We start from the raw sequence: 23,939 nt of genomic DNA on the forward strand, positions 1-23,939 counted from the left end.
TACAGATCTGCCAATTTTGGTTTTCCTCTGAAATTTCATTTTTCTAAGTGTACTTTAGCATTTTGATATGTTAATACTCAAGAATGCATACGAAACAATTTAACATGACCCTAAATTACAAAAATCTGTATAATTAACAGGATTTTATCAGTGTACCTGAATGCATATTTTTACTTGACTAAGATGCTATTAGTACAAATAAGCCACAAATGTTACTCAGCTAAAGATGATTCACCCCCCCCCCAACTTTTCTTTCTTACTGTTAGATAAAATGCCAAGATAATATTGGATAAAGGGGAGAACTAAGACTGAGATTTGAGTTCTACATACATTTTTTTTTTAACTCCAGTTTGAGGGGTTGCATAAACAGTAGGACTGATTTGAAAAATGTTGTGCCTTGCTTTAAATAATGTAAATAACACCTCTGCATTACTAATGTCCTACAACTTGTGTACATAATTTGGTATTGAGTGTTCTGTTTCATGGAAACTGTGCAAAGTATCTACTGTAAAAAAGGTTAAGGTTTCATTGCAGTTCAGACTTAATAAAATGTTTGACGAACATGGGAATGCTGTTTGCAGTATATATTAAAAGTTATACTGTGTACATAGCCAACTGTCATCACTTTGTAGATTGGAAAAATGACAAATGTCCATAAAGTTTTGAAAATGGGTAGTAATTTATTCCAGGATTATTAATCAAAAAAAAAAAAAGACACTGTGCTGGGCAAAAGGGTTTGGTCACCAACAACATAAGTAGAGGGTGTGGAGGTGAGACTCATATGGCCAAACCGAACACACTGACAATGCAGTACATGGATTTGTTCTCCCACCGCACTGTGCAGCTGCCTGGAAGGAACACAGCAATGAGACAGCGTGAGGTGACGCTGCACTAGAATTCAGACTACTCATTTTCTGTAATTTCTTTTAATTTTTAAAGGCTCAAAGGTAATGATAAAATAAAGCTACATCAGATTTATATGGAACCTAATTCAGAAACATTGACCTATTTTTAATAATTGTGACGGGGGGGGGGGGGGGGGGGGAGCGACTTTGGAATTTAGCCCAAAACAATTTGTAGACTGTTCCAGTTGTTTGTGTATTGTATACCCAGGGTAGTCTCTGAACAAAAGGACTCCATACCATCAGTTGTATTGTCCCAGAAACACGAAGTGGCTGTCTGAAGACCCGCTCCATTCTTCTGCATAATGATGCAAGTCACTGCAAACCGGAAATCCAGAAAACATCAAATGTTAAACACAGGACAGATCAAAATCAGCCCAACTAGCCACGTACGGGACTCACCAATGTACTTGAAAGGCTTGCCCAGTTTGGTGAGCTGACCGAGGCAGTTCTCCACCACACTGCTGCTCCACTGGTTCACCCTGCTGTGCTGATAGGTACTGCCCCCTATCGCTGCATCCACAGACTGCAACACACACACACGGTGAGGGCACAAAACACGGGGACCACAATGTAACAGAAAAACGTTTACAAGGAAGAAAAAAACAAGACTCACTGACAAAATGTCATCACGTATGTTAATAAGCTATGTCAGAAGAATGATATGGGATACATTTTACATTTGCTTAGCAGAAACTTTTCTTCAGCGTGACTTCCAAATAACTGCAGTGACTTACACTGCTAGATGCACTACTTATAATGGATCACTTATCCATACATCAGTGGAACACACACTCTCTGTCACTCACACTATGGGGAACTGAACAGCATGTCTTTGGAGTTGGAGTGTGCGAGGAAACCAGAGCACCTGGAGGAAACCCAGGCAGACACGGGGAGAACATGCAAACTCCACACAGACTGAGCGGGGATGGAACCATGTCCTCGATAGACTAAATATGCTAGCATACATGCCTTAAAATGTGTATTTTTCCATGTTAGTATGACAGTAAAATAATTCCACTTTCCCAAGAAATTATTTAATTAATTACTTTAGGCCTTTCTGTTGTATTTTTCACACAATTCGCACAAACTTACCTCCTTAATGATACTGCTCACTTCGTCCACAACAAAAGTAGTCTATTAAAAACACATAATTAGGTTCATGAAAACCTGGAGTGCATCATGATGATGATGATGTACATTTCACATTGAACTGATGCGTCTACTCAACATTTTTCTACCGACTTTCCCTTCCTTGGAATGTTCATACATTTGTTTGCCAAACAAAAAGTTGCACTACATACTTTAAAAACGGTACTTGACAAAAGGTAGTTTTTAAGTAGACATAATACTGTCGAGCTGTTAACTATTTAAACCAAGCAATTCCGATGCGATGTTAGCTACCCCAGCGTCTCCCGACAAAGCTGAGATGTCAGCGTCGGTTCGGACAGGCGCGTCAAAAATGACTCTCAGTTTGTATCTTCCTTTATTAAACTGTATTTTTGAAGAAAGCCCGAAGGGGGGGAGTGATAAATTAGTGAAAAAGAACTAAATAAAGACTGAATGAAGCTCCTCGTCAGCTACCTCCTCAGCCGTTTGAAAGTCGTCCATGTTGTCGCGAGCGTAGCCCAGCGCATGCGCACTTCGCCCTCAGGAGCGCGCAAACTCGCGTCGGCGGGAACAGGGGGCGCTGCAAGACAACGCGTAGCTATACTGAGGACTAACTGCCCCCCCATTACATATACATATTTCCTACTGAGGTTACAATAATCTGCTTTGGTATGTTTTACTGATATGATTTAGATAATAAAAATGGGTACAAAACATGACTTGCAGTGTTATTTTTAAAAGTTTCAACACCTTTCTCACGACAGCCTTCCTTCCTGCCTTCACCCCTCGATTTAAAAAAAAACAAAGATTTGATGAAAATTGTTTTTAGAGACTTCAATACTGACACGCGGCTGATCGGTCCATTACAGTATAGCTATTTTTCTGTCAAACCAGTAATGTAATGTGCTAATTTCCCTTTTTTATTTTCTCATTTTACTCATGATTTAGCACCCATTCGTCAATGGTCTTGCCATAGTCCTGCCTTCATTACATGTAATTTACTACTCTACTGTATGTTTAAAATCATGTTTCATGTGACTCACTCCATTCCTGTTTAACAGACTCAACAGACTTTAACGTCAGGTTAAAAACTCCTGAGCGGGACTCTCTTTTGTACCTTTGATGGCGTTTTTAATCTCATTTGTCCCACGAGAAGCATCTTAGTTATAAAACGGCATAGTGAAAAATCTTCTGACGTTCATCTTGAGGCCCAAAACCCTGCTCCACCGCAAACATCTGGCGAAGACAATAAATAGATGTAAAACAGCAGAAAACAGACTCATTTGCTTTGTGTTCTTAAAAATAGATCCTAAAAACAGCCATGCTGTGCATTTGTACAGGCTGCAATAACACAAGTTTACGAATACATCCCATCCGATCAGTATCGATATTTCTCCATGAAACTGTTTTAACTGTTATTCTAGCCGTGGCAGTTTTTTAAATTTAATTTAATTTAATTTAATTTAATTTAATTTTGCCCTGCTGTTAATATCGGTCTCAGGTGAGATGGACATGGCTGTCTTCGCCACTCCCCCAACACTCTGGGAAGAGACAACCGAGCCGCGTGCGGCCAGAAGGTGTTTTAGGGAATTGCCTGGTGTTGACTCTAACCTGACAGTTAATCGAAGGTGCATGAATTAAAGAGTGTGCATGTAGCCTCGTTTTGTGTGCCCGTGACCCAGGCGGCCTCCGATGGCCCCCGGAGTGCCGCGCTCCATTATGGATGAGCATCATTAGAAACCCGATGAGCTGCATCAGCCCGCCGTTATTTCCTCGGAAACTTTAGCGAAGGCGGCGGCCACCTCCGGTTTCACGGGGCCCTCGGAGGTGGCCTCGCCGGGGTGCCGGGATGACAAAACAAAGAGGGACGCATCCAGTTTCCAAACTCAATAAAACCTGCCGGCACCTGCCCCAGGTAAACCAATCGGACAAGCGCACACATTTTGTAGAGTCCAATGCCTGTTTAATTAGCCGAGTATAATCTCAGAACTGATAGAGCATCATTCATAGCTGGCCAAAGGTCCTCATAATTTATTCAGTGTCAGATGACTGCCTTTCAGACACGGACGGGCCTCTAATAACTCCCTTTGTGAGCCCACTCTACACCCTCCAAAAGCACTGAACCGATATGCAGATATGCAGGACATGCAGAGAAATTATATGACAGCAATTAACCTATTTTAATAAAAATGGAATTAGGTGGTGCTTTAAAATAATGGACAGTGTAGTGGTTACAGGCATTGTCTTGTACCAGAGTTTAAATCCTTGCTCTTGCTGTAATATCCTTGACTGACACCCTAAAGTGATAGTAAAAATGACTCTCAGGTACAAATGAGTAAATCACTGCGAAGCTTGCAGTGTTGTAAGTGTTGTTTTAGTGACGGTTAATAAAATCCAGAGTCTGGGCCACATCAGAGGCACCATCCGCGTTTGAATCCTCCTTACCGATCGACGTACTTAAGCTGAATCGAACAATTACCCTGCAGTGTAAATGGGTAAAAAACAGTAGCAATAGGAGTTCAGTACACAGTTTACATGCTTAACGCTGTAAGTTGCTTTGGAGAAAAATGCCAGGTCATTAATGGTTAATAAAAAAAACTGAGATTTGTTATTCAATGTAATGATTTATGCCGAAACATGACATGTGAGCCAAAAGAGCGCTACTGAACTTGTGTTGTACCTCATATTTTAAATGCGGTATAATGTGTTTCAGTCTATAGGGAAGGACACTGCTGAAGGACATCTCGTGATCTTGGCCCTTCTTAAGCACCTCAGCAGAAACATTTCTCACGCGGAGCTGCGCTTCCTTGACAGGTGGGCAGGTAGAGACATGTCTCCCTGTGTTTAATCGAACCCACAGCAACAAACCGTGAAGTGTGTCTTCACTGACCGCACTGCAGAGCTGCCGATGGTTAAACTTCACTCAAGTGTGAGAAGATCCTAAGGGGCGCTCGGTGGTGAAGCCCATTTTCACCAGGACCTCTGCAGTCCCCAGCCCAAACCTCTGCTCAGCATATTGTGGTCTTGCGTTTGGGACAGGCCAAAAAAATGCTCGCTTATTAAAAGAAAAAACTTGAAAAAAAAAATGCCCCATTGCTTGCCAATGAATAAAAATAATACGTATAATTATGTTTGTTTAGCATGTAATGTGGAAACCCATGTGGGGAAACCATGTTAATAAAAAGAACTTTCAGCCTTTTGCAGATGGACATTCCTAAAATAAACATCATTCACTCTTTGGATGTCTTAGAAATGAAGAGGCACTGGGCATGACTTTTTTCTCCAACATTTCCTTAATGCAGACAGACGGTCAAACTGCAGACTTTGGCGTCTGGGGAGAACTTCCCTGGCCCCAGGAAGGGCTTTGACCAGCTGGGTGTCCTTGACTATGGTACGGGTCAGCTGAGTATCCCAGGGCTCGTTCTGGTCAATCGAACATCCATGAGGAAAGTTCTGATTGTGCATGTTTTGAGACGTCAGAGGACAGCTGCCATGCAGGAAGAAGTTATGAGAGTCTCTGGCTCAAACAATTGGAGATTTTCCACAAGGTCTTGCGCTGTAGGTTATTAACCAGCCCCAAAACACTGTTTTTTTTTTTGTTTTTTTTTTTTAATATCCATAGGCCTTTATGATTCAATTAGGCACTGAAACCTTAGCAAAACATTTATGGAGCTCAGACTAATAATTTACTCCCCTCTTGTCATGACAGAGGATGAGTGCACAGTTTCCACTCAGTGATATAATTCATGAGTAATTTATTGCTCTACAGAATGATGTAGGGGTATTCATGGTTGAAAGACATATAAAATACCAGTGCAGCCTATCAATATTAATAACGGACAAATTACAAGAATATTCTTAACTTTCCAGCTTCATCTGGAAACGTCCATAGTTATTATCAACAATACTAACATACCTCAGCAATATTTTAAGCAAACATCTGTAAAGAAGAAAAGCAACGTTCCACCATCAGTGGGGTGATCCGGCATCTTCTAGCTGAGGGACGACTGCAATGGGCTATGCGCTGGTTCTGTCTCAGTGTGTTAAATGCCGACAGCTAACAAAGCCAAGCAACAATGTTCTGTATGTTTATTTTTGACTGATCGTGTTTTAAATGAGTCATCCCTTGGTATAAAGATTAGAGCATCTGGGGATTTTGTTGCAGTTTTGAAATGATTTGGTTTGGAGCTGTAAAAGACTCACTGCTGCTTTCCAGCCGTGTTCCAGTCATTATTTTTAATAAGTGCGTCTGTCCCTGGACTCAGATCAATAGGGAACAATTCATACAGCATCCTGAGCGTGAGCACAATGCTGGGGGAGTGGAGTCTTTACAAGCGACAAGCGGGTTTATTCTTTGAAATAAGGACGGGCTTTAAAGCTTGGTGGAGGAAACAGGAGCCGAGCAGAGCGGCTCCCATCGCTTCAATCTCTCCTCTGCATTTCACACGGTCGTGCCTTGCCCACGGAGAATCGTGCATCTCGTGCCACAACAGTCGTTCAATTATTGAGGAGCAATTTCGGGCCAGAAGAGATTCCTTTACAGATGCATTATTAATACGCATGCCTTGTTCTCAGCTGGAAAACAAAGAATTTACATAAGCAAACTCCTGATTCACGGAAAGCGGGTGGCCCCTTGCTGGGTCGCCCTTGTTCAGCGCACCACAGGCATGTTCTGCAAACCCCATTCCACCCCCCATCGACCTTTGACTCGGAACAGGTCAACAGAAAGAAGCAGAGACGTGATAAAGGACGGATCTTTTTGGTGTTGTTTTTCTTTAAAGAATACCACAGGTATCACATGTTTTAAGTTTTATTATAATATAAATTATAGAAAAGGTTCATACATCTGAATAAAGTTACTTTATCATTATTATCATAATTAATAAAAGTTAAGAACACCAACACTTTTATAGAAAGTGACCTTGACTTTATACCCACAAGTTTAGCGCTGGATATTTCACTGGAACAAGTCAGATTAAATACCTTGCTTAAGGGTACAACTGTAGGGCCACTCCTGGGACTTGAACAGGTAACCTTCGAGACTGTTCTTGTCAAGTGCCCCCGAGTTGATGCTGACTGTATTAACCACATCTTGAGACAATGCTGTGTCCTCCACACGTGTCCTTAAAATTGAAAGGGGTGTATCCATTGTCACAGTAGTTGAGTCCATCCATCTGGTTTCTAGTCCTGTTCTTTTTTTCCCTCAATCTTTTCCCAGCATTTTCAAGCTTCAGGACACAGTTTGCCAACCGCCTCAGCCTTCCATCCCGCTCACCCTCTTACTGACCCTTCTCGCCACAGCGGGTGTGAATGTCCGAGAATGTCTGTTCGCCTCGCATCATGACGTACTTTGGCAAATTAATTACCAACTTTCAGCAGTGAAGTTCTAGTGTTTGATCACTGGACCAGGTCAGGTAATGGTGTAAAATAATCTATGGTAATGTGTTAGCTAGTAAAAAACCCAACAAAAATGATCTTTTTCTGTTTGGGATGTGTTAGAGGGAATTTTGGGAGGAAGCCCTTCTACACACATTACTGCTGCTCAGCTGAATGACACAAGGCACATTTTCAAAGGAGGGCTTTTGCACGAAAAGCTGTTTCTAAGCAAACCAAAGTCTGATTTATGGATCCGGGCTGGTGGAGCGCAGCCAGCAGAGCTGTACCTTGGACAAATATGCTTCGTATGAAGATCAGGAGAGTCCAGCAGCTTCAGAGTGCCTTCTCTGGCTCCACACTGCCACTAGTTGATCTCATTTATAAGTCTGTCTGTGATCCTCAACTTTGGCCTCTTGGCAGCCTGGGTCTGGAGGGGGGTGCCAATACTGGAAGGTTCAGCTCAGGGCCCTTGTGTGAGTTCCTGAGCTGGACAGTGTTGCACTTGACTGTGGTGTCCCCTGCAGAGAAAGCTGGGCCACGAATCCTCTCTCTGGGGTGTCTTAAGCTCTTGATGATGAGGGTCTGCTGACGCGAGGATGGGAACATGGGGGGTCGGGACCCATTCATCAGGAGTGGAGACCTGCCTGAGCTGTGCCGTGCCACGCCCACCCATGTGAGCTTTCGAGTGATGCCATCCCTGAGGCCGGCATGGTGCAGCTTGGGCAAAGGAGACGGAGGGGTATGTGGAGATTCCCCGGGGCCTGGGGGGTGCCACCGCCCTCCAGGTGACGGCTTCTCCTCCATGACATGGAGAAACTCCCTGACTCGTGTGTCCTGGTGCTCCGGACTGCGACTGTGACCTCGGTTCTCCAGAAGAGCCCTGGGAGTGACACCTTTTTCCAGGTAGAAAGTCTGAATCTTCTCCAGCTTCTCGTTTGTGGTGTGGCTGACCAACTCCACTGGGCCATTTGGCTCAAGCAGCTTCTGAGGCTTGAGGGCCCCATTGATGTCCCTCCTCAGGCCCCCACTGACTGACGTGTCACAGGGTGATGTCTCCAACAACTTGGAATCACTCCGCTCTTTGTCTGAGGTCTTTGGAGACGATAGATGAACAAGTTCTCTGTCTGCAAAAGCAGAAACTGAAAGCGCACAAAACATAAGAAATGACAGAGGGCCCTTAGCGGTGGTGTTTGCTTTGGTTTTAGGCTGCACTGAGACTTAATAAAATGCAAAGAAGCACATTACCCTCAGGGAACAGTGGTTCTTTGTTCTCCAGTGTGATGGTGATCTCATCATCAGTGATGCCCTCTGCTGATAATGATGCTGCAGGTGGAGGGGGTCCGTTGCCTTCAGCCTTCAGTATGTCTTCCCTGGGTGAGCTGTCCATTGTGTTCCTGGTGTCTTCTAGCTCTGTGTCTTCACTTGGATTTCCTAGAGATTTGCTGGATGGCTTACTTTTCCGGTTGACTGAATTCTCCTTCTGGACACAGCAGTTGAAATTCTTACTGAATATTTGCACGGTATCAGCTCATCAAAAGTAAAGGTTAGTTTGAAGAACGTGACACACACAGTTCTGATCAAACGTTTCAGCAAACCTGCTTGAGACCAGACTTGCGTAGCTCAAAAAAACATATTTGAAAATGTGGACACTGGACATTTGAGAAATGGAAGTCGGTCTTATGGACTGACGGTCAAAATGAAATATATGGGCCAGGTGCTGAGTATTTGAAAGACAAAAAACGGGTGAGTACAAGGGTTATGCCTGTGCAGTTCCCACTGTCCAGCATGGTGGCAGCAGCATCATGCTATGGGGATGCTTTGCTGACTGCAGAGTTGGTGATTCTTAGCAAGCTCATGGCAGTCTCAACCAGCATGGCTATCATAGCATTCTTCCAAAGCATGCCATTCAATCAAGGTTATGGCTAGTGATGCAGCCCTTCATGTTTCTGCAAGATGACTCATGATATAAGTAAAAATTGTGCGAGACCGATCTGATAACTGATAGTGAAATAGAATTCAAACTAATGACCTGGATGCAAAATGTTGGAAAATATGAGAAAAATTTGTTTCTAGCAAGTACTCTCAAACTTTTTACTTAACTGCTGCTATTACTCACCGATTCGTTGCATATTTATGAGTCCATTTCTGAATGCCGTTAGTCAAAGACTTGTTGAGACTGCTTGTTGTCTTCAAAATGCTTTCCAGTGTCAGTAATTGTTGAAATTAGCAAAGATCGTCTTTGCGGAAAGGCAATACGCAGCATCAAGCAATGTGTTGCAATGGCATGGCATGACAGTCAGTTCCAACAGTGCAAAAAGCACAATGTTGACTGAACGTTGAGGAAATGTTAAAAGCAGCAACTCTAGAAGCTCACTGTCACAGACGTCACCGTCGCAGGTCACCCACCTTCGAGCTCTTAGCCCCCTTCTGATGCTTCTCCAGTTTCTTTACCAGCAGGCAATAGGTGGCCATGATCGAAGATGGCCGGTTGTTGATCAGCGTGTGCATGATGTCAGAGAGCCCATAGCCCAGGGACTCGGTCATGTAGTTCAGCACGGTTGGGTTCAATTCATCTGGCTCGAGTCTGGGAATAAAATCATCAAATTAGTCTCTGCTTCATGCAGTATTTTCCAGTGCTTTATGGCCATCAGGCTGGGATAGCCATTAAAAAACCATCTTTACATTCTTTGTCACTGTTGAGGGTTTCATCCTGGAGAACCTTTCATGTGCGCGGCCCAGTCGGGACTGGCTTTGGGTTGAGCGCGGCCAAGGATCAACCATGTGGAAGCAGTCAGCTCAGAGTAACCGTACTAACAATGTGCTCGAGCACAGGCCATGTGGAATAAGTCATTCTAAGAGTAACCGTACCACCAATGTCTTTAAGTGCAGAGCATGTGGAAGCAGTCACTTCGGAGTAACCATACCACCGATGTGTTCAAGGAGACTCTGTAAAAGGTGGTGATAGCAGCTCTCCACAATGAGCCTGGACTCAGCCTGCTAAACTGTTAGCTCGCAGGGTTCACTGGAGACATATGGAATACTTGAATAAAGCCATGCAGAAATTACAGCCCCAATCCAGCGTAGCAGACTTTTACAAGGCCAATAATGCAGTGCAGGAAGGGGCTCCCTTCCCCACAGTCTTTATGGCTGAAAAAGGATCCCGAAGGTGCCCACAACAAGGCTCTGCACGCCGGCCTGGGCTTCCCTGTCACTCAGGAATGCTCCTCTCTGTGGTGCCACGGGGACGGAGCCAGCGATGGGGAGATAAACCCGGCTCGGACCCCGGAATAGCGTGGAAGCAGGCTGCTAGTAAAAACATCGGCACAAGCCAGCGAGCGAGCCACACAGGCTTCTACGGTTTCGAGCAAAACTCTGCCAAACCCATTAAAAACACACACATTATGCAGGCCTCTGTCTCAGCCACCCCCTCCCCCCATGTCAGGCTCCTACCTGTTTTTGTAGAGGATGCAGTTCAGAGGCCTTCTGGAGTAGCCTTCGTTGAGCCACTTCTGCTCCATGGCCTCGCGAACACTCGGCCGCTTTTCGGGGTCGGGTTCCAGCAGGGTCAGCACGAACTGGACGGCCGCTGAAGACAGCAGGACCGCAGGGTGGGAGAAGAGACGGACATGAGGACCACGGGCCAGAAAGGACAAAGCAAAAACATCTTGACCGATTTCTCTTTTGACTCCAGCTGTATGATGTGTGTGTATCAGTGTATGAATGCATACCACTGCACTGCATGCACAACTCTTATAATGCCTATGTGAGATTAATCCTACATTAATATTTGCATTGGTGGGACGTGGCTGTGCAGTGGGTTGAACCGGGTCCTACTCTCCGGTGGGTCTGGGGTTCGAGTCCCGCTTGGGGTGCCTTGCGATGGACTGGCGTCCCGTCCTGGGTGTCCCCCCTACGCCCTGAGTAGCCGGATTAGGCCCGGTTCCCTGCGACCCCGTATGGGACAAGCGGTTCAGAAAATGTGTGTGTAATATTTGCATTGATCAATTCGGCAATGCATTCTTTTACAATGTATAGTTACTTACACTGATACATCTGGGTAATTTTTACTAGGGCAATCTTTCTGCAAAGGGATTACTATGTAGCTGAATGGGGGGATGTGACAAACAATGCCTCATTTTTTTAAAGCTATTTAAGTTCAACTGACACTTTTTTCCAAAGCAACTTACAGTGCTAAGGGTACAATTATCTACTCATTTGTACAGCTGGGTAATTTTTACAGGAGCAATATAGGGTAAGTACCTTGCTCAAGGGTTCTATAGCCAGAGGTGGGGAATTGAACCTACAACCTTAAGAGCCAAAGGCAGCAACTCTAACCCCTACACTACCAGCTCTCCCTTCTCTCTGTCTTTCATGTGGGACAAATCAGAGGGAGACGCTGCCCTCGTGCCACGGTCTTCCTGCCAGGGATGTCGAAGGCCCTTTTTGCACTGCTGCTCTGATGCTTAAGTCAAACACCAGGAAGTGTCGGTTATCTCATTATTTCTATTCAGTGGTTTAGTAATGCTTTTTATACTTTACCATTTCTGTACTTGAGACATGTTATCAAGCCCTGAAAAAACATAGAAACTCCCCTGTGGAGCTGTAGTCATGTGTTCACACTGGCAGGTCCTTAACCCCCAAAGGTGACCCCAGAAACTCTAGACAGATCTAGTGCTATTATTGTTATAATATATCAGGCATCAACCTCTGAGGCTACTTACAGTGACTGGCCATGATTTATCAATTTGTACAACAGGGTAACTTTCACTGTGTCTCTTTAGGGTAAATACCTTATAGGAGGAGGTGGGACTTGAACTTGTGGTTTTTGGAGCAACAGGCAGTAGCCCTAAGCACTAAGCTATTGATACTAAAAGTTATAGGTTTCTTATGCATATAATGCCCTGAGCTCCTGCAAACACACCTTCCCAGCAGCCACGCTGACCTCTCCGACATTGTAAACCGACTCAGCGGGAAACACGAACGCTCACACCGTGGGACGAAAATAGCAGGTCGGACACCGGAGGAGAACAAGTCAAAGTGTCACGGCTTCCCCGTGTCACACCTGTGAGGTAACCGGCTGCTCTTACATCACCGGCTGCCAGGTTAGAGCTCCTTTAGGGGCGTGCTGGGTGGGACGCAGGTAAAACATACACCCTGACTAATTAACGTACGGGTTCCGCATCACAACACGCACAGCGCCGCGACACGGCACCTTTACTGATGTCTGAGGGGAAGGTGCCGATTTCACCGTTGACCATCTTTTGGTGGAGCTGCTTTATGTTGAACGGTTCCACGGTGAAGGGCAGGGTGCCTGTCAGCATGGCGAATGTGCTCACACCCCTGAGCAGAGCCAGAGACACAGAGATCAGCTCAGGTACGCGGAGACGGCCGCACGACCAGCACTCTGGAGCGCGTTGACGGGTGACGGACCTGAAAGGATGTTTCAGCAGCTGAAAAATATTTTTAAAAAATGAAGTAGAAAGCACATACAGGACCGGGGGGGGGGGGGGGGGTGACGAACAGGTCTTGCAACCACATGGTTCTGGGTTCAAATCCCATTCTGATAACTCAATTTCTCGGGAAAATTTCCCCATAAATCTGCGTGTCTCTTTAAATCTCTAATTTTCTCTATAAATAAGGGCAAGATTGTGATATGTTTCAAACAGCAGTTCCTGCTAAGCAACGGTGGAAAACATCTGCTGGTAAATGTAACTAAAACTATCATCTGTCAGATTTGACCATGAATATTAAATTGAGGTCCAGGCTTTATGTCACCGCTGTTTATTTTTATTATTCCGATGTTTATCCGAAGTTTCTCTGCAAGTAAAAATCTAGGGTTTACAGGATGTCAGGGTTGGAGTGGTGTACGACCGGGCGACATTAACATCTACTGCCTGCGGATCTCGGTAAAGCCTTTCGACGAGTCGCCCGGAAACCCTGATCTTTCCATCTCCAGGAAGGAGAGCAGGCAAAGAAAACGTTCAAAAAGGAGGAGACGAGAAGTAAGGAAACAGCGTGGCGCTCCCCTTGGATCCCCTCCCCATCCTGGACCGCCAAGCCCGACTGCCTCCTGTTGGTGGCGCCGTGTCAGCGACTTACACGGACCACACGTCCACCTTGGGCCCGTACTTCCTGTGTGCCAGGAGCTCTGGTGCGGCGTAGGCGGGGCTGCCGCACTGCGTGTGGAGCAGCTCCGGGGACAGGGCCTCCGCCTTCAGGGTGTTGCTCAGGCCAAAGTCTGCAACGGGCAGGCAGCATCAACCCTGGTCAACTGCACCAGCACATCCCCACCCCCACCCACAGCCCTGTCACACCCACACATTCCCTCCCCTACGCACAGCACTACCATCAGAGCAGGGTGTTCTGGGAGAAATGCAGGTCTATTACAACACATCTAACGTCGGCATAAAACGATGTTTGTCTTAAGTGCTGGTCTTGAAGTCCAAAGTTGTGGTGAATCAGCGGGTAGCACCAGTACTTCACAGTGCTGAGCCAGACTGGATGGAGGTTCTAATCTGGCTCAGCCTGTATGGAGTTTGAATGTTCTGACTGTTTTTCTATGTGTTTTCTCTGGGTGCTCTGGTTTCCGCCCACAGTCCAAACAAAAAGACATGGAAAACTGAGTCCCTTCCTCAAAAGAACACTCTTTGAAATGAATATTTGTTGTGGATACCTGAGACACATCTCTCCTTCTTTGCTTTGTAGGTGTCCCTCTGCCCCCCCGCTCCCGCACCCACTGGTACATTCTCTGCGTTCGAGGCATAAAGCGGGAATGTTAACGAGAGTTTGAGAAGGATGGAGAACCTGGAAGCCAATGTGTACTGAGCATGGAGTCCTTCAGTATCTCCAAGCCAGGCGCCACTGACACGTCTTCACAGCTAGGGGACGCGCCACATGCTGGGAACTTGGCATGGGAAGAGTCCCTCTCCACAGGGCACGGCTTTAACCGCATGGACCTGGGGAAGGCTCCCGGTGCTGCCCGCTGGGCTAGCTCGCTAATGTCACTAACAGAGGCGTATTTTCCAGCGGCCTCCTTCCTCCTGTCACGGGCGGGCCAACTGCCACGCTCCAAGCTGCTCTTTGTCTCGGAGCAGAGTGATATGTCCATGAGGAATGTTGACGTGCCCAGGAAAATCTCCATGGCGACAGGTTTCCATGGAACACAAAGGTCTGTTTAGGCTCAAACTGTGTCACCATCTATCAGCCTCTGACACAATTAGAGATAGTTTGGACAAACAGGCAGCAGATCTGTTTTAAGATACATGTCAAAGGTCAGGTGTTTAAGATCATAAAGGCCATAATGGTTTCACAGCCATGTTTGTTACATTTGTGCGCTCCGGCCATCTGAAAGCCATACACAGAGAGGACTGGAGAAAAACAGCAACACTCACCAACTACCTTAATGTTGTTGTTTTCATCCAAGAGGAAATTTTCGATTTTTAAATCCCTAAAATCAAACAAAAACATAAAGAAAACGTTACTGGAATATAACGAGTGACACACCGGTCATCCGTGTGTGACCACACTTCGGGCCACCGGATGCTGGAGTGATCAGACAGTCCAGTTCATTGAAATGTTATTTTTAGATATATTTTCCCAAATTAAAATAAGGAAAAGACAAGCAAAGGGGAACACAAATAAAAAAACACTTTATTTCATTATTTGAAGTGATTTGCTTACTTGAAACTTTTGATGATATTAAGAATATTTGATCATAAATGCAGATTCAGTAGGGAGGTGTCGTAAATGCTGCTCCACCTTCCAACATGATGTTTTAAAGTCTAATATTGTTATGCTATATTTTATCCATGTATAACAATGTTACTATCCTATCAAGATGATTCTACAAAATTACATATGGGATATATTGGAATGAGGGGGCGGGGCAGCGCGACAGGCTTGGGCGGGTCCTGCTCTCTGGCACGTCTGGGGTTCAAGTCCCGCTTGGGGTGCCTTGTGATGGACTGGCATCCCATCCTGGGTGTGTCCCCTCCCCCTCCAGCCTTACACCCTGTGTTGCTGGGTTGCTGGCTTGGGACAAGCTGCTTCAGACAATGTGTGTGTGTGTGTGTGTATTGGAATAACCTGCCAGTCACATGACTGGACCCCCCCACCCCCATCAGTCAGGTCATACATGGATGAATGGTACTAATAACAAGGTGAAATAAGGCATTTACACGTGTAATCCCTATTGGAACCCTCTTATGAAGGTTGGTTGAGCACCCAGGCACACTGAGAGCATCCTACACACCGCAGGCCACATGGTGCGTGGTAAGTAGCGCCACCTACAGGAGCAGCACATTTGCAGGCCCCTGAGAAGCCAATAATGAGCGTCCCAGTGACGACCCGTTGAGGCACCCAAACCGGACGATGCTCCCGCGCAGCTGTAATTCCAGTCAACTTTACATTGACTTCAGAAGCGAAAATTGAATGTCAAAAGATTTTAGGGATGAGCGATGACAAGAGGACACGCGAGTCCCCCGGACAGCTCAGGTGCGGAGCGGTCAGCGCACTTTCCGCAGTCATTTCCGCTGCGGACTGGCCTTTCGTCGTCTTTTTCCCTCGCTCTCACTTCCTCCAGCTGCCGTCAGCGGGGATGCACGGCCGTGCTGGGGAGCGAAGCGATAAAACCCGGATCGGTTTCGCAGTTTTACGGGAACGCCGTGAGGCCGCGCGTCCAGAGAGGCGTTCCGGGTCACGGCACCGACGGGTGACGCGTTGAAATGCACACGCGCCCAGCGCCAACGCAGCCTCGGGCTCCTGCCCCGCTCCTGCCGGGTGCGCGCTGTCGGCACCCCCTGCCCCCACGAGCGGGACGGCAGCTCACATTGCAGCTCCCACCACTGCGCCTTTCCTTACACGCAGAAATAGTTCTTATGAAACATAAAACGGAAAATGTACCGTAAAATTCTACTCTTCCGTATATTTTACTCGCCTGCCGAGCAGGAGTTGTTGCCTCGAAATGTTCTGCGGAAACAATGGCCTCCTGTAATTACGGCAAGTTTCTCAACAGCAGTGGTGCGTGCACACACACACACACAGACGCGCACAGCAGCCAGGTGACCGCTGTCGGAGTGAATGGCTGCGCTAAAGAACTGGAGAGCAGATGTAGTTCAGATCGGACCTTGTAAACGCGGTAAAGCGTTGGCTGAGCGTTGGCTGGAAATCTTCGCTTCACGTGACGGGACTTCGCTGCTAACGTTAGAGGGCGAAACAGTTTAACACCTAATTATTGCATTACTGTGCGGGCCTTGCATTTCTTTCACATGAGAAACATGGAATTAGGCACATTTTAAAGTGTGTTTTGCTCTTTGTTTTCGTGGCGAATGCGTCACCTTTTTTTTTCTCTGCCAATGTTTTTCAACACTTTTCCCTCTGTGATGGAAAAAGAAATGGAAAGGAACAAAAGAAGGGTACAGAGCAGCGTGATACATGAGGTGGAATTGGCAACGCTGAGGAGCGCCGAGGTCAAAGGTCAGGCCTGACGGTGCTTTAGCACGTTAGCGCACGTTAGCGCACGTTAGCACGCTAGCTCGCTAGCCGTTTAGCATGCTAGCGTGTTAACGTGCGAGCTCGTCGCCATGCTAGCGCGCAGCAGGTGCGAGGCGTCGCCCATACCTGTGCACCACGCCGTGACGGTGCAGGTGCTCCACGGCGGACAGGATGTGACGCGCGTAGCGGCGCGCCTCCCTCTCCCCCAGCCGCTGGCGCTCGCAGAGACGCTCCATGAGGTCGCCCCCCACGCAGAGCTCCATCACCATGTAGTACGAGTTCTCCGTCTCCAGGGTCTCGTAGAGCTGCACCACGTTGGGGTGCCGGATCATCTGGTGGATGTGAGGCTCTCGCTTCATGTTCTTCAGCACGTATGAGTCCTGCTTGGCCTTCTTCTTGTCGATCACTTTGATGGCCACCTGGCAAACAAGGCCTAATTGTAACACGTTCGGTGGACAGCTTGCTATTCGTCTACCGATAACGGCAGGAGCTCCACCATTCGGCCGGAGGGATAACGTGAAAACCTTTTTGAGTATGTGTTGCAGATTGATTTCTTATACCGCATATATTCACCTTATTTCGGGAAAAATTATTAGAATGGTCATTTTCTGCTTGTTGCGCTACACAATTATTTTTATGATACATGAATGCAGGGCAGGGGGCGCAGTGGTGCAGTGGGTTGGACCGGGTCCTGCTCTCCGGTGGGTCTGGGGTTCGAGTCCCGCTTGGGGTGCCTTGCGACGGACTGGCGTCCCGTCCTGGGTGTGTCCCCTCCCCCCTCCGGCCTTGCGCCCTGAGCTGCCGGGTTAGGCTCCGGCTCCCCGCGACCCCGTATGGGACAAGCGGTTCCAAAAATGTGTGTGTGTGTGTGTGTGTGTGTGTGTGTGTGTGTGTGTGTGTGTGTGTGTGTGTGTGAAGGCAGGCCATTATAGGTTCAATTGGTGGCACAGTGAGTAGCACTGCTGTCTCAGAGCACCTGGGTGGTGCGAGAGGATGTGGGCTTGATCCCCGCTCAGTCTGTGGGGACTTTGCATGCTGTCTGTGTGGGTTTCCTCCGGGTGCTCTGGTTTCCTCCCACACTCCAAAGACATGCTGTTCTCGTTCACCCATAGTGTGTGTTCCACTGATGTATGGATGAGTGACCCATTGTAAGTAGTGTATCTAGCAGTGTAAGTTACTGTGGTGAATAAGGTGTGTGGGCTGATAACACTACATAGACTTCATTGGAAGTTGCTTTGCTAAACAAATAAATGTAAATTGAAGGTTTTCTGTGCTTTTCTACTTATGCAGTGAGGTCGTACAGTTTTAAATAAAACTTAAATACGCATCAAGGCTTTCATTTGGTATTCATCTCCTTAAGGAGGCACAGATAGAAATGAGGCCAGCCTCTGTGCGTGCGAGGAAGGGCATGAGCGGGGATGCGCTACGCTGTTGTCATGGTGACCGGCCAACGAGACGGGACACAGCACACATCAGTGCCTTTGACACAGCTGATCACATCTCACACACACAGGAGTTGTACAAGCAAGGCAAAGGAGACCTTTATGCTTTTAGGTCAAGGCCTGAAGATAGATGTTTGTGCTCTGTCTGTTGCCTTGGGTACAGAGAAAAACAAAATAAGTGAGGAGCAGCAGTTCCTTGTCTTCTGTGGTCAGTCCATCATAACAACCCGGTTTACCTTCAACCAGTGCTGACCTGGGCTCCTTTCATACAAAGAACGCAAGGAATGACTAACAAAAGCAGTGTGGACAAGATCAGGGCTTGATGACCTTTGCTCACAGACACTGCTGGATTCCCAGGTTCACGACAGCATCCGTGATTAATTCCTTTAATATCAAGTGATTATTTACCCACCTATATTAAAATTTAACACGTGGCATTAACATTTCCATGTGTATCAGCTGCACCCGATCTGTTTCATTTCAGTTCTGCTTTTCATACGAGGACAACGTCTGAGCAAGCGGACAAAATCCGTCCTTTTCGGTGCTAATTAAGCATCATATCCTGAACAGCATGTGGACGAGGGCTGGGTGCAACTCTGCCCTGCCGTTTCAGTTTACTAGACAAAGCTTCATGTTCGTGTACAATAATCATGGTAAATAAATAAATAAATATATCAAAAACAGCAGTGATTAGCACACGTTCTGCCTGAGTAGTCAATCTGTTCACCTGGACTGTGCCCCTTAAAGGATGGTGCAGGATCTCTTCGCGGAAGTGCTCGCGCTGTCTGTGTGTCGGCAGAGACCGAGGGTTCCCTGAACTCAACGAGTAACACGCCGTGGAGAAGAAGTGAGACAACGGCGACGACGGAAGCACTTTACTGAGCTTTTCTAATCGTTCTTCTGGATTCGAAGCTGATGGTTCGTCGATCGCCAAAGTGCCTAAAACCTCCTGAGAACCGAGACGTTAAGACGCCTTCAGCCTCCCCCGAATACGACGCCCCTCAAATGCGTCAGCCGAACGTGACTCAAACAGCACAGCGCAGCGTCCTGCTTGTCCACAACGGTAATATTTGTCCATGTGGAATTCGGTGCTCATTCACTGCCCACTAATAGGGTGTGTACCTTCTCTCCGCTGCAGATGTGCAGGCCCTCCATCACCTTGGCGAAGGAGCCTTTGTTGATCATTTTCCCCACCAGGTAGCTCCCGACCCGCTTGCTGTGGGGGAAGCTCTTCAGAGCGTCCCGGGGGACCTTGCCAAGGCACCCGGGCGCCGACACCATCCCCCCTGGCTCCAGGACAGCCGTGACCGCCGCTGGCATCTCTGCGCCTCCACAGCCTCTCTCCTGGCCCTGGAGACCACCTGCAGGAGACAGGACCCGCCTGCTTGCTGACCCCACCTCCCCGCTGTCCCCCGGTGTTGCTCGGCCCCTCCCCGGGGCAGGCCCGTCTGTCAGCGATCTCTGTCCGCAGTGCGGGAGCGCCAGTGAGCCGTGGATAATTAACCCGGCGTGATGCTCAGCCAGTTCAAGTGTCCCGCAGGAGCCGGCGGCCGTCACGAGCGACACCCGACACCCTAACTGTCCCTGAGCGACGGGGCGCATTGCGGACTCGTGGGGACACCGCGGTGCCGCTGACCTCCTCGCAGGACACAGCTGTACCCAGCGTCACCTGGTCGTTCGCACCCGGGACGACGACCACACACCCGCGGTGCATGTTGAGCGTTTCGATGTGCAGGAGAACACGTTAAACATCTGTGTGCAGCACCTGTACCGGATTACATCGTAGTACAACGCGTCACGATTGTCACTCTCACATTGTCCCAAACGGCCGGGTTACTGGGCCAGCGGGTGGTGCCGTGGTTAGTGTTCCTATCAAAGTTCCTGTTGTCAAGCCCTTGATCAACGTAAAAAATTACCCAGCTACATAAATATATAAATCATGGTAAGTATCTTATTGTATAAACCTGACACTGTAAGTCTCCTGGGCTGAAACGGTCAGGAGAATAATAGTAATTAATAATCAAAAATCACTGGGACTTTTTAATGTGTTTCTATGGCAGTCACTTTGAAATGGAGGGTACAGAAAACCCATCCAGGCAAATGTTTCATGGAATATAGCACTGAGGTTTGTATCTTTTCCCGTGCTGTCAAACCCTGGTGTCTAGATGGTCCCTAACTAGGGTGTACAGGTGTGTATTACTCTGTGTGTATCTCTTGTGGGACCTGCTCAGCAGCAGCCAGCCGACTATGTAACCAAATACGCCTGCGGAGCTGCTCATGTTGCACTGAAAAGACCTCCGTTTTCCCATCCACCTGACAGAGGATGTGACCTCGGAGGCGGTGTTGCGCGCGCACACACACATTACGTAAGTGTTACCTGGTGTGCCTGAAGAAAACAGAACACCATAACTGTCGTACCATCAGTGACAGTGATGACATAACCATAGCAACAGCATCCTGTAAGAGTGGAGACAGCGCCATGGCAACGACATGAGTCCAGTTACAGTGATGACAGTGTGTGATTATGGTGCTGTGACAGTGATGATGGACACACATCAACAGCTTTTAAGAGGCCTGCAACAGTAGTCATAGCTGCTACTGTAGTGATTAGAGCTGCTGCCTTTGGACCCCAAGGTTGTAGGTTCAAATCCCACTACCAGCTGTAGTACCATTGAGCAAGGTACTTACCCTTGCACATTCACATGGCAACTTGTGACAGTCATTTGATCCCCATTTTCACGTCACTGTCCACATGCACTCCCTTCTCCGTAAGCTGCCTTGGATGAAGGTGTCAGGTAAACAAAGACCGACAAACGTAATAACGTTGAGCGCTAATTGCGAGGGTGTTACCGTTGTGTGTAGCACATTTCATTTGTTCTTGTTCAGTCTCACACACACACACACACACACACACACACTTTGGGAGCCCAGCAGGACACCAGCGTTGTGCTGAAACGCTGCGCCTGCTTTCAACATGAAATCCGACTGCTCCGTCAGCCTCCACGGGTATTCATATAATTTTTCATTAGTATTTGACTGGAAATGCAGTAAGTGCAGCTGAGCATCCAGAAAAAACACTCGGAGACAGTAGTCATTGCAGTGCAATATATCTTATTTTTCATGCGCGTTTTGAGAAATATACGTGACATTGAAAACGCCTTCAGAGGACACGGCCCCTGCGCTCTGCAATCAAGTGAATTATAATATAATTATGGTATAATTATGTGACACATTAATAAGCTGGGGCGCGCCATAGGGGTTGACTCACAGCGCTGCGTTTCTGTTTAGATTATATCAGGTTCAGCGGAACGACAGAACGCGCCACATTAGTGGTGATGATGGATAGATTCCAAAGGTTCAGCTGCACCCAGAACTGTCCACAGGGCTTCCTGACGGACAAATCCAAAGTGAGAGTGTGTGTGTGTGTGTGTGTGTGTGTGTGTGTGTGTGTGTGTGTGTGTGTGTGTGTGTGTGTGTGTGTGTGTGTGTGTGCAAACGAGCATTTGGCTCTCAATGAGTAGCTCAGGTACGGGGGGGCTTGGCGGCAAAGCCGGCTTGACCGGGTCCTGCTATGTTGTGGGTCTGGGGTTCGAATCCCACTTGGGGTGCCTTGTGATGGACTGACATCCCATCCTGGGTGTGTCCCCTTCCCCCTCCAACCTTGCTCCCTGTGTTGTTGGATTAGGCTCCGGTTCACCGCGACCCTGCTTGACAAGCGATTTTCAGACGGTGTGTGTCAGTAGCTCAGTGGATGAGCACACCCCTGCTCTGACCTTTGACCTCCAAATGGGCCAACACGGGGCGTAGCGGTTAAAGCTTTCAATATTGGCCTCAAAGGACTCAGGATTGAATCCCACCTCCTGCTGTGACACCCTTGATCAAGGTACTTACCCTGAGCTGATGCTGTATGACTAATAGGTCAATCAGTGTATGTAACAGTGTACAAACAGTGAGGTACCTTGGAGAAAAGTGTCTGATAAATGATAATAATAATAACTGAAATTAAACTGCAGGGTTGGATGACAAGTGAAAGCAACTCGCAAGATGTTTTTGCTTTCTTGTTCCCGTGAGATGATGTGGCACTGTGTGCGTGTGTGTGTGTGTGTGTGTGTGTTTTCATGGACGCACAGCGGCCCGCCTGGGGATCACGCCCTCAGCGAGGGGTCCTGCAAGCGCCGCTCCCTCGCACGGCAAAGGTGAACCCGGCAAGGTGTTAACACGGCGCCGCGATTCCCCAGGCTGGAGTTAACGTGGGGCTTCGCGCCTCCTGCGGTTCGAGGCCCTTTCCGGCGTGTAGGCAAATGATCGCCTCGCCGGGGTGTGTGCGCGCGGAGGCCGAGCGCCGCTCCGGAACACGAGGGCCCGTTTGGCTTAAGAACGTCTCCAGAGCCGGATTATATAAGGAGAGCGCGAGGGGCCGCTCCGTCACCCAGCTCGGGCATTTCTCCCGCCACGGTTCAAAGGAGGCCACATATTAATGCAGGAAACCACAAAAAGAGCGTTGCGTTTGCGCGCAGAAATGTGCAAAAGCCTGGAGGCCTTGGCAAAGGGCTCCGCGGTCAAATTAATAGAAGGAAAAAAGGTTTCCTGCATGTAATAAATGAATCCCAAGCAATCCATTAAGGAATATTTTAACACCAAATAACTTTTTAAAATCTCACCAGACTCATTGAATTTCTCCTTTCTTGCGTGCAGAGTTTTACAGCGACTTTGCAGAGGGAGCGGGAACTCTGCGTGTGTGTGTGTGTGTGTGTTTGATGTTGTCTTTCTCCCTCTTTTTAAAAGTGAGTTTCCTCTCAATCTGTTAAGATGCATGTAAATTGTTTCTGCTTTATGGCTTATTTAAAAATCTGTTTTAAGGATTTTTAATGAAATTCCACAAACTGGCACTCAGAGCGTCTGGTTTGGAGCCAAAGAGATTGTAAACAGCGCCCCCTAGTGGTGGCTCTCAAAATTGCTTTGGTTTGAGTGGGGGGTTTGAGTGGGGGGTGTGGGGGGGGTGTGTGGGGGGGTGCAGGCCAAAAAATAGAAGTGAGAAAGGTCTTGAGAAAGATTTGAATTGTAAGAAATGTGAATAACAAGTAGTTGGAATACTAGATGAAATGCAGTGGAGGTGTGTAACCCACAGAGCCCTGTTGTGTATGTGTGTGTGTGTGTGTGTGTGTGTGTGTGTGTGTGTGTGTGTGTGTCAGTGCGTGTGCAAATCAACACAGGCTCCGTCACAGACTGCAGCTCAGCAGGCAGCCAAGTCGGCGGACATGTGTGCGAAATTATCACGGAAGAACAAACATCTCCGTCCCCCGCTTGTTTCCGCTGTAAAGAAAACAAACAGAGAAAAAGGTTCGAAAACATCTGCTTTGTCTCAAGGAAACTGTCCAGGTCGCATCCCCGAAACGAGTTCTTCCGAACCGCGTTTGAAATGCAGAAAGAAAAAAAAATGACAAAATTAAGCTTGTCTTTAACTTGGCTCCTCTGGACAGGTGTCATTTGCATATGTGAATATTAATGAGCTGAGGTGCTCATTGAGGCCAGTTGTAGAATATGTGTTTTCAGCAGCCAGCATGAGGTTATTACCCTGCAATGGACTGGCGTCGCATCCGGGGTGTGCCCTCCTCTC

The 23,939-nt window shown here is 47.5% G+C and overlaps 3 protein-coding genes across 5 annotated transcripts in view; 1 reads left to right on the forward strand and 2 right to left on the reverse strand.

The window, feature by feature from the left end:
- tmem181 (transmembrane protein 181) overlaps nt 1-662 on the forward strand; it is an 8,541-nt gene extending 7,879 nt beyond the window's left edge. Inside the window, exon 19 of one of the 3 annotated variants that reach the window (XR_001965031.2) lies at nt 1-662. This exon is cut by the window's left edge and continues 219 nt beyond it. The gene's annotated coding sequence lies outside the window, so the exon portion shown is untranslated. The other 2 variants (XM_018730402.2, XM_018730404.1) reach the window with 2 other exon arrangements.
- A 13-nt stretch (nt 663-675) lies between these two features.
- Nucleotides 676-2,548, reverse strand: dynlt1b (dynein light chain Tctex-type 1b). Its single transcript, XM_018730405.2, has 5 exons — nt 2,487-2,548; nt 1,998-2,039; nt 1,305-1,428; nt 1,143-1,220; nt 676-848 (listed from the first exon to the last, which is right to left on the reverse strand). The coding sequence occupies exons 1-5, from the start codon at nt 2,511-2,513 to the stop codon at nt 778-780; spliced, it is 342 nt and encodes a 113-aa protein (XP_018585921.1). The 5' UTR covers nt 2,514-2,548; the 3' UTR covers nt 676-777.
- Nucleotides 2,549-7,787: 5,239 nt separating this feature from the next.
- Nucleotides 7,788-19,642, reverse strand: LOC108920531 (hormonally up-regulated neu tumor-associated kinase). The gene is made up of 9 exons (XM_018729314.1): nt 19,445-19,642; nt 17,007-17,299; nt 14,780-14,835; nt 13,488-13,626; nt 12,601-12,728; nt 10,839-10,974; nt 9,795-9,972; nt 8,634-8,868; nt 7,788-8,527 (listed from the first exon to the last, which is right to left on the reverse strand). The coding sequence occupies exons 1-9, from the start codon at nt 19,640-19,642 to the stop codon at nt 7,788-7,790; spliced, it is 2,103 nt and encodes a 700-aa protein (XP_018584830.1).
- Between the last annotated feature and the right edge of the window lie 4,297 nt (nt 19,643-23,939).

The sequence above is a fragment of the Scleropages formosus genome, chromosome 1 (genome assembly GCF_900964775.1).
Source record: "Scleropages formosus chromosome 1, fSclFor1.1, whole genome shotgun sequence".
In the NCBI taxonomy this organism is placed as follows: Eukaryota; Metazoa; Chordata; class Actinopteri; order Osteoglossiformes; family Osteoglossidae; genus Scleropages; species Scleropages formosus.

What these genes read in the sequence shown, in the direction of transcription:
- dynlt1b (XM_018730405.2), bottom strand. Translation starts at nt 2,513, where the DNA reads ATGGACGACTTTCAAACGGCTGAGGAG. An exon ending in ACTTTCAAACGGCTGAGGAG is followed by an intron (nt 2,040 to 2,486) that starts GTAGCTGACGAG and finishes TGTTTTTAATAG; the next exon opens with ACTACTTTTGTTGTGGACGA. An exon ending in CTGGGACAATACAACTGATG is followed by an intron (nt 849 to 1,142) that starts GTATGGAGTCCT and finishes TGTTCCTTCCAG; the next exon opens with GCAGCTGCACAGTGCGGTGG.
- LOC108920531 (XM_018729314.1), bottom strand. Translation starts at nt 19,642, where the DNA reads ATGCCAGCGGCGGTCACGGCTGTCCTGGAGCCAGGGGGGATGGTGTCG. An exon ending in ACATCTGCAGCGGAGAGAAG is followed by an intron (nt 17,300 to 19,444) that starts GTACACACCCTA and finishes CTTGTTTGCCAG; the next exon opens with GTGGCCATCAAAGTGATCGA. An exon ending in CGTCACGGCGTGGTGCACAG is followed by an intron (nt 14,836 to 17,006) that starts GTATGGGCGACG and finishes GTTTGATTTTAG; the next exon opens with GGATTTAAAAATCGAAAATT.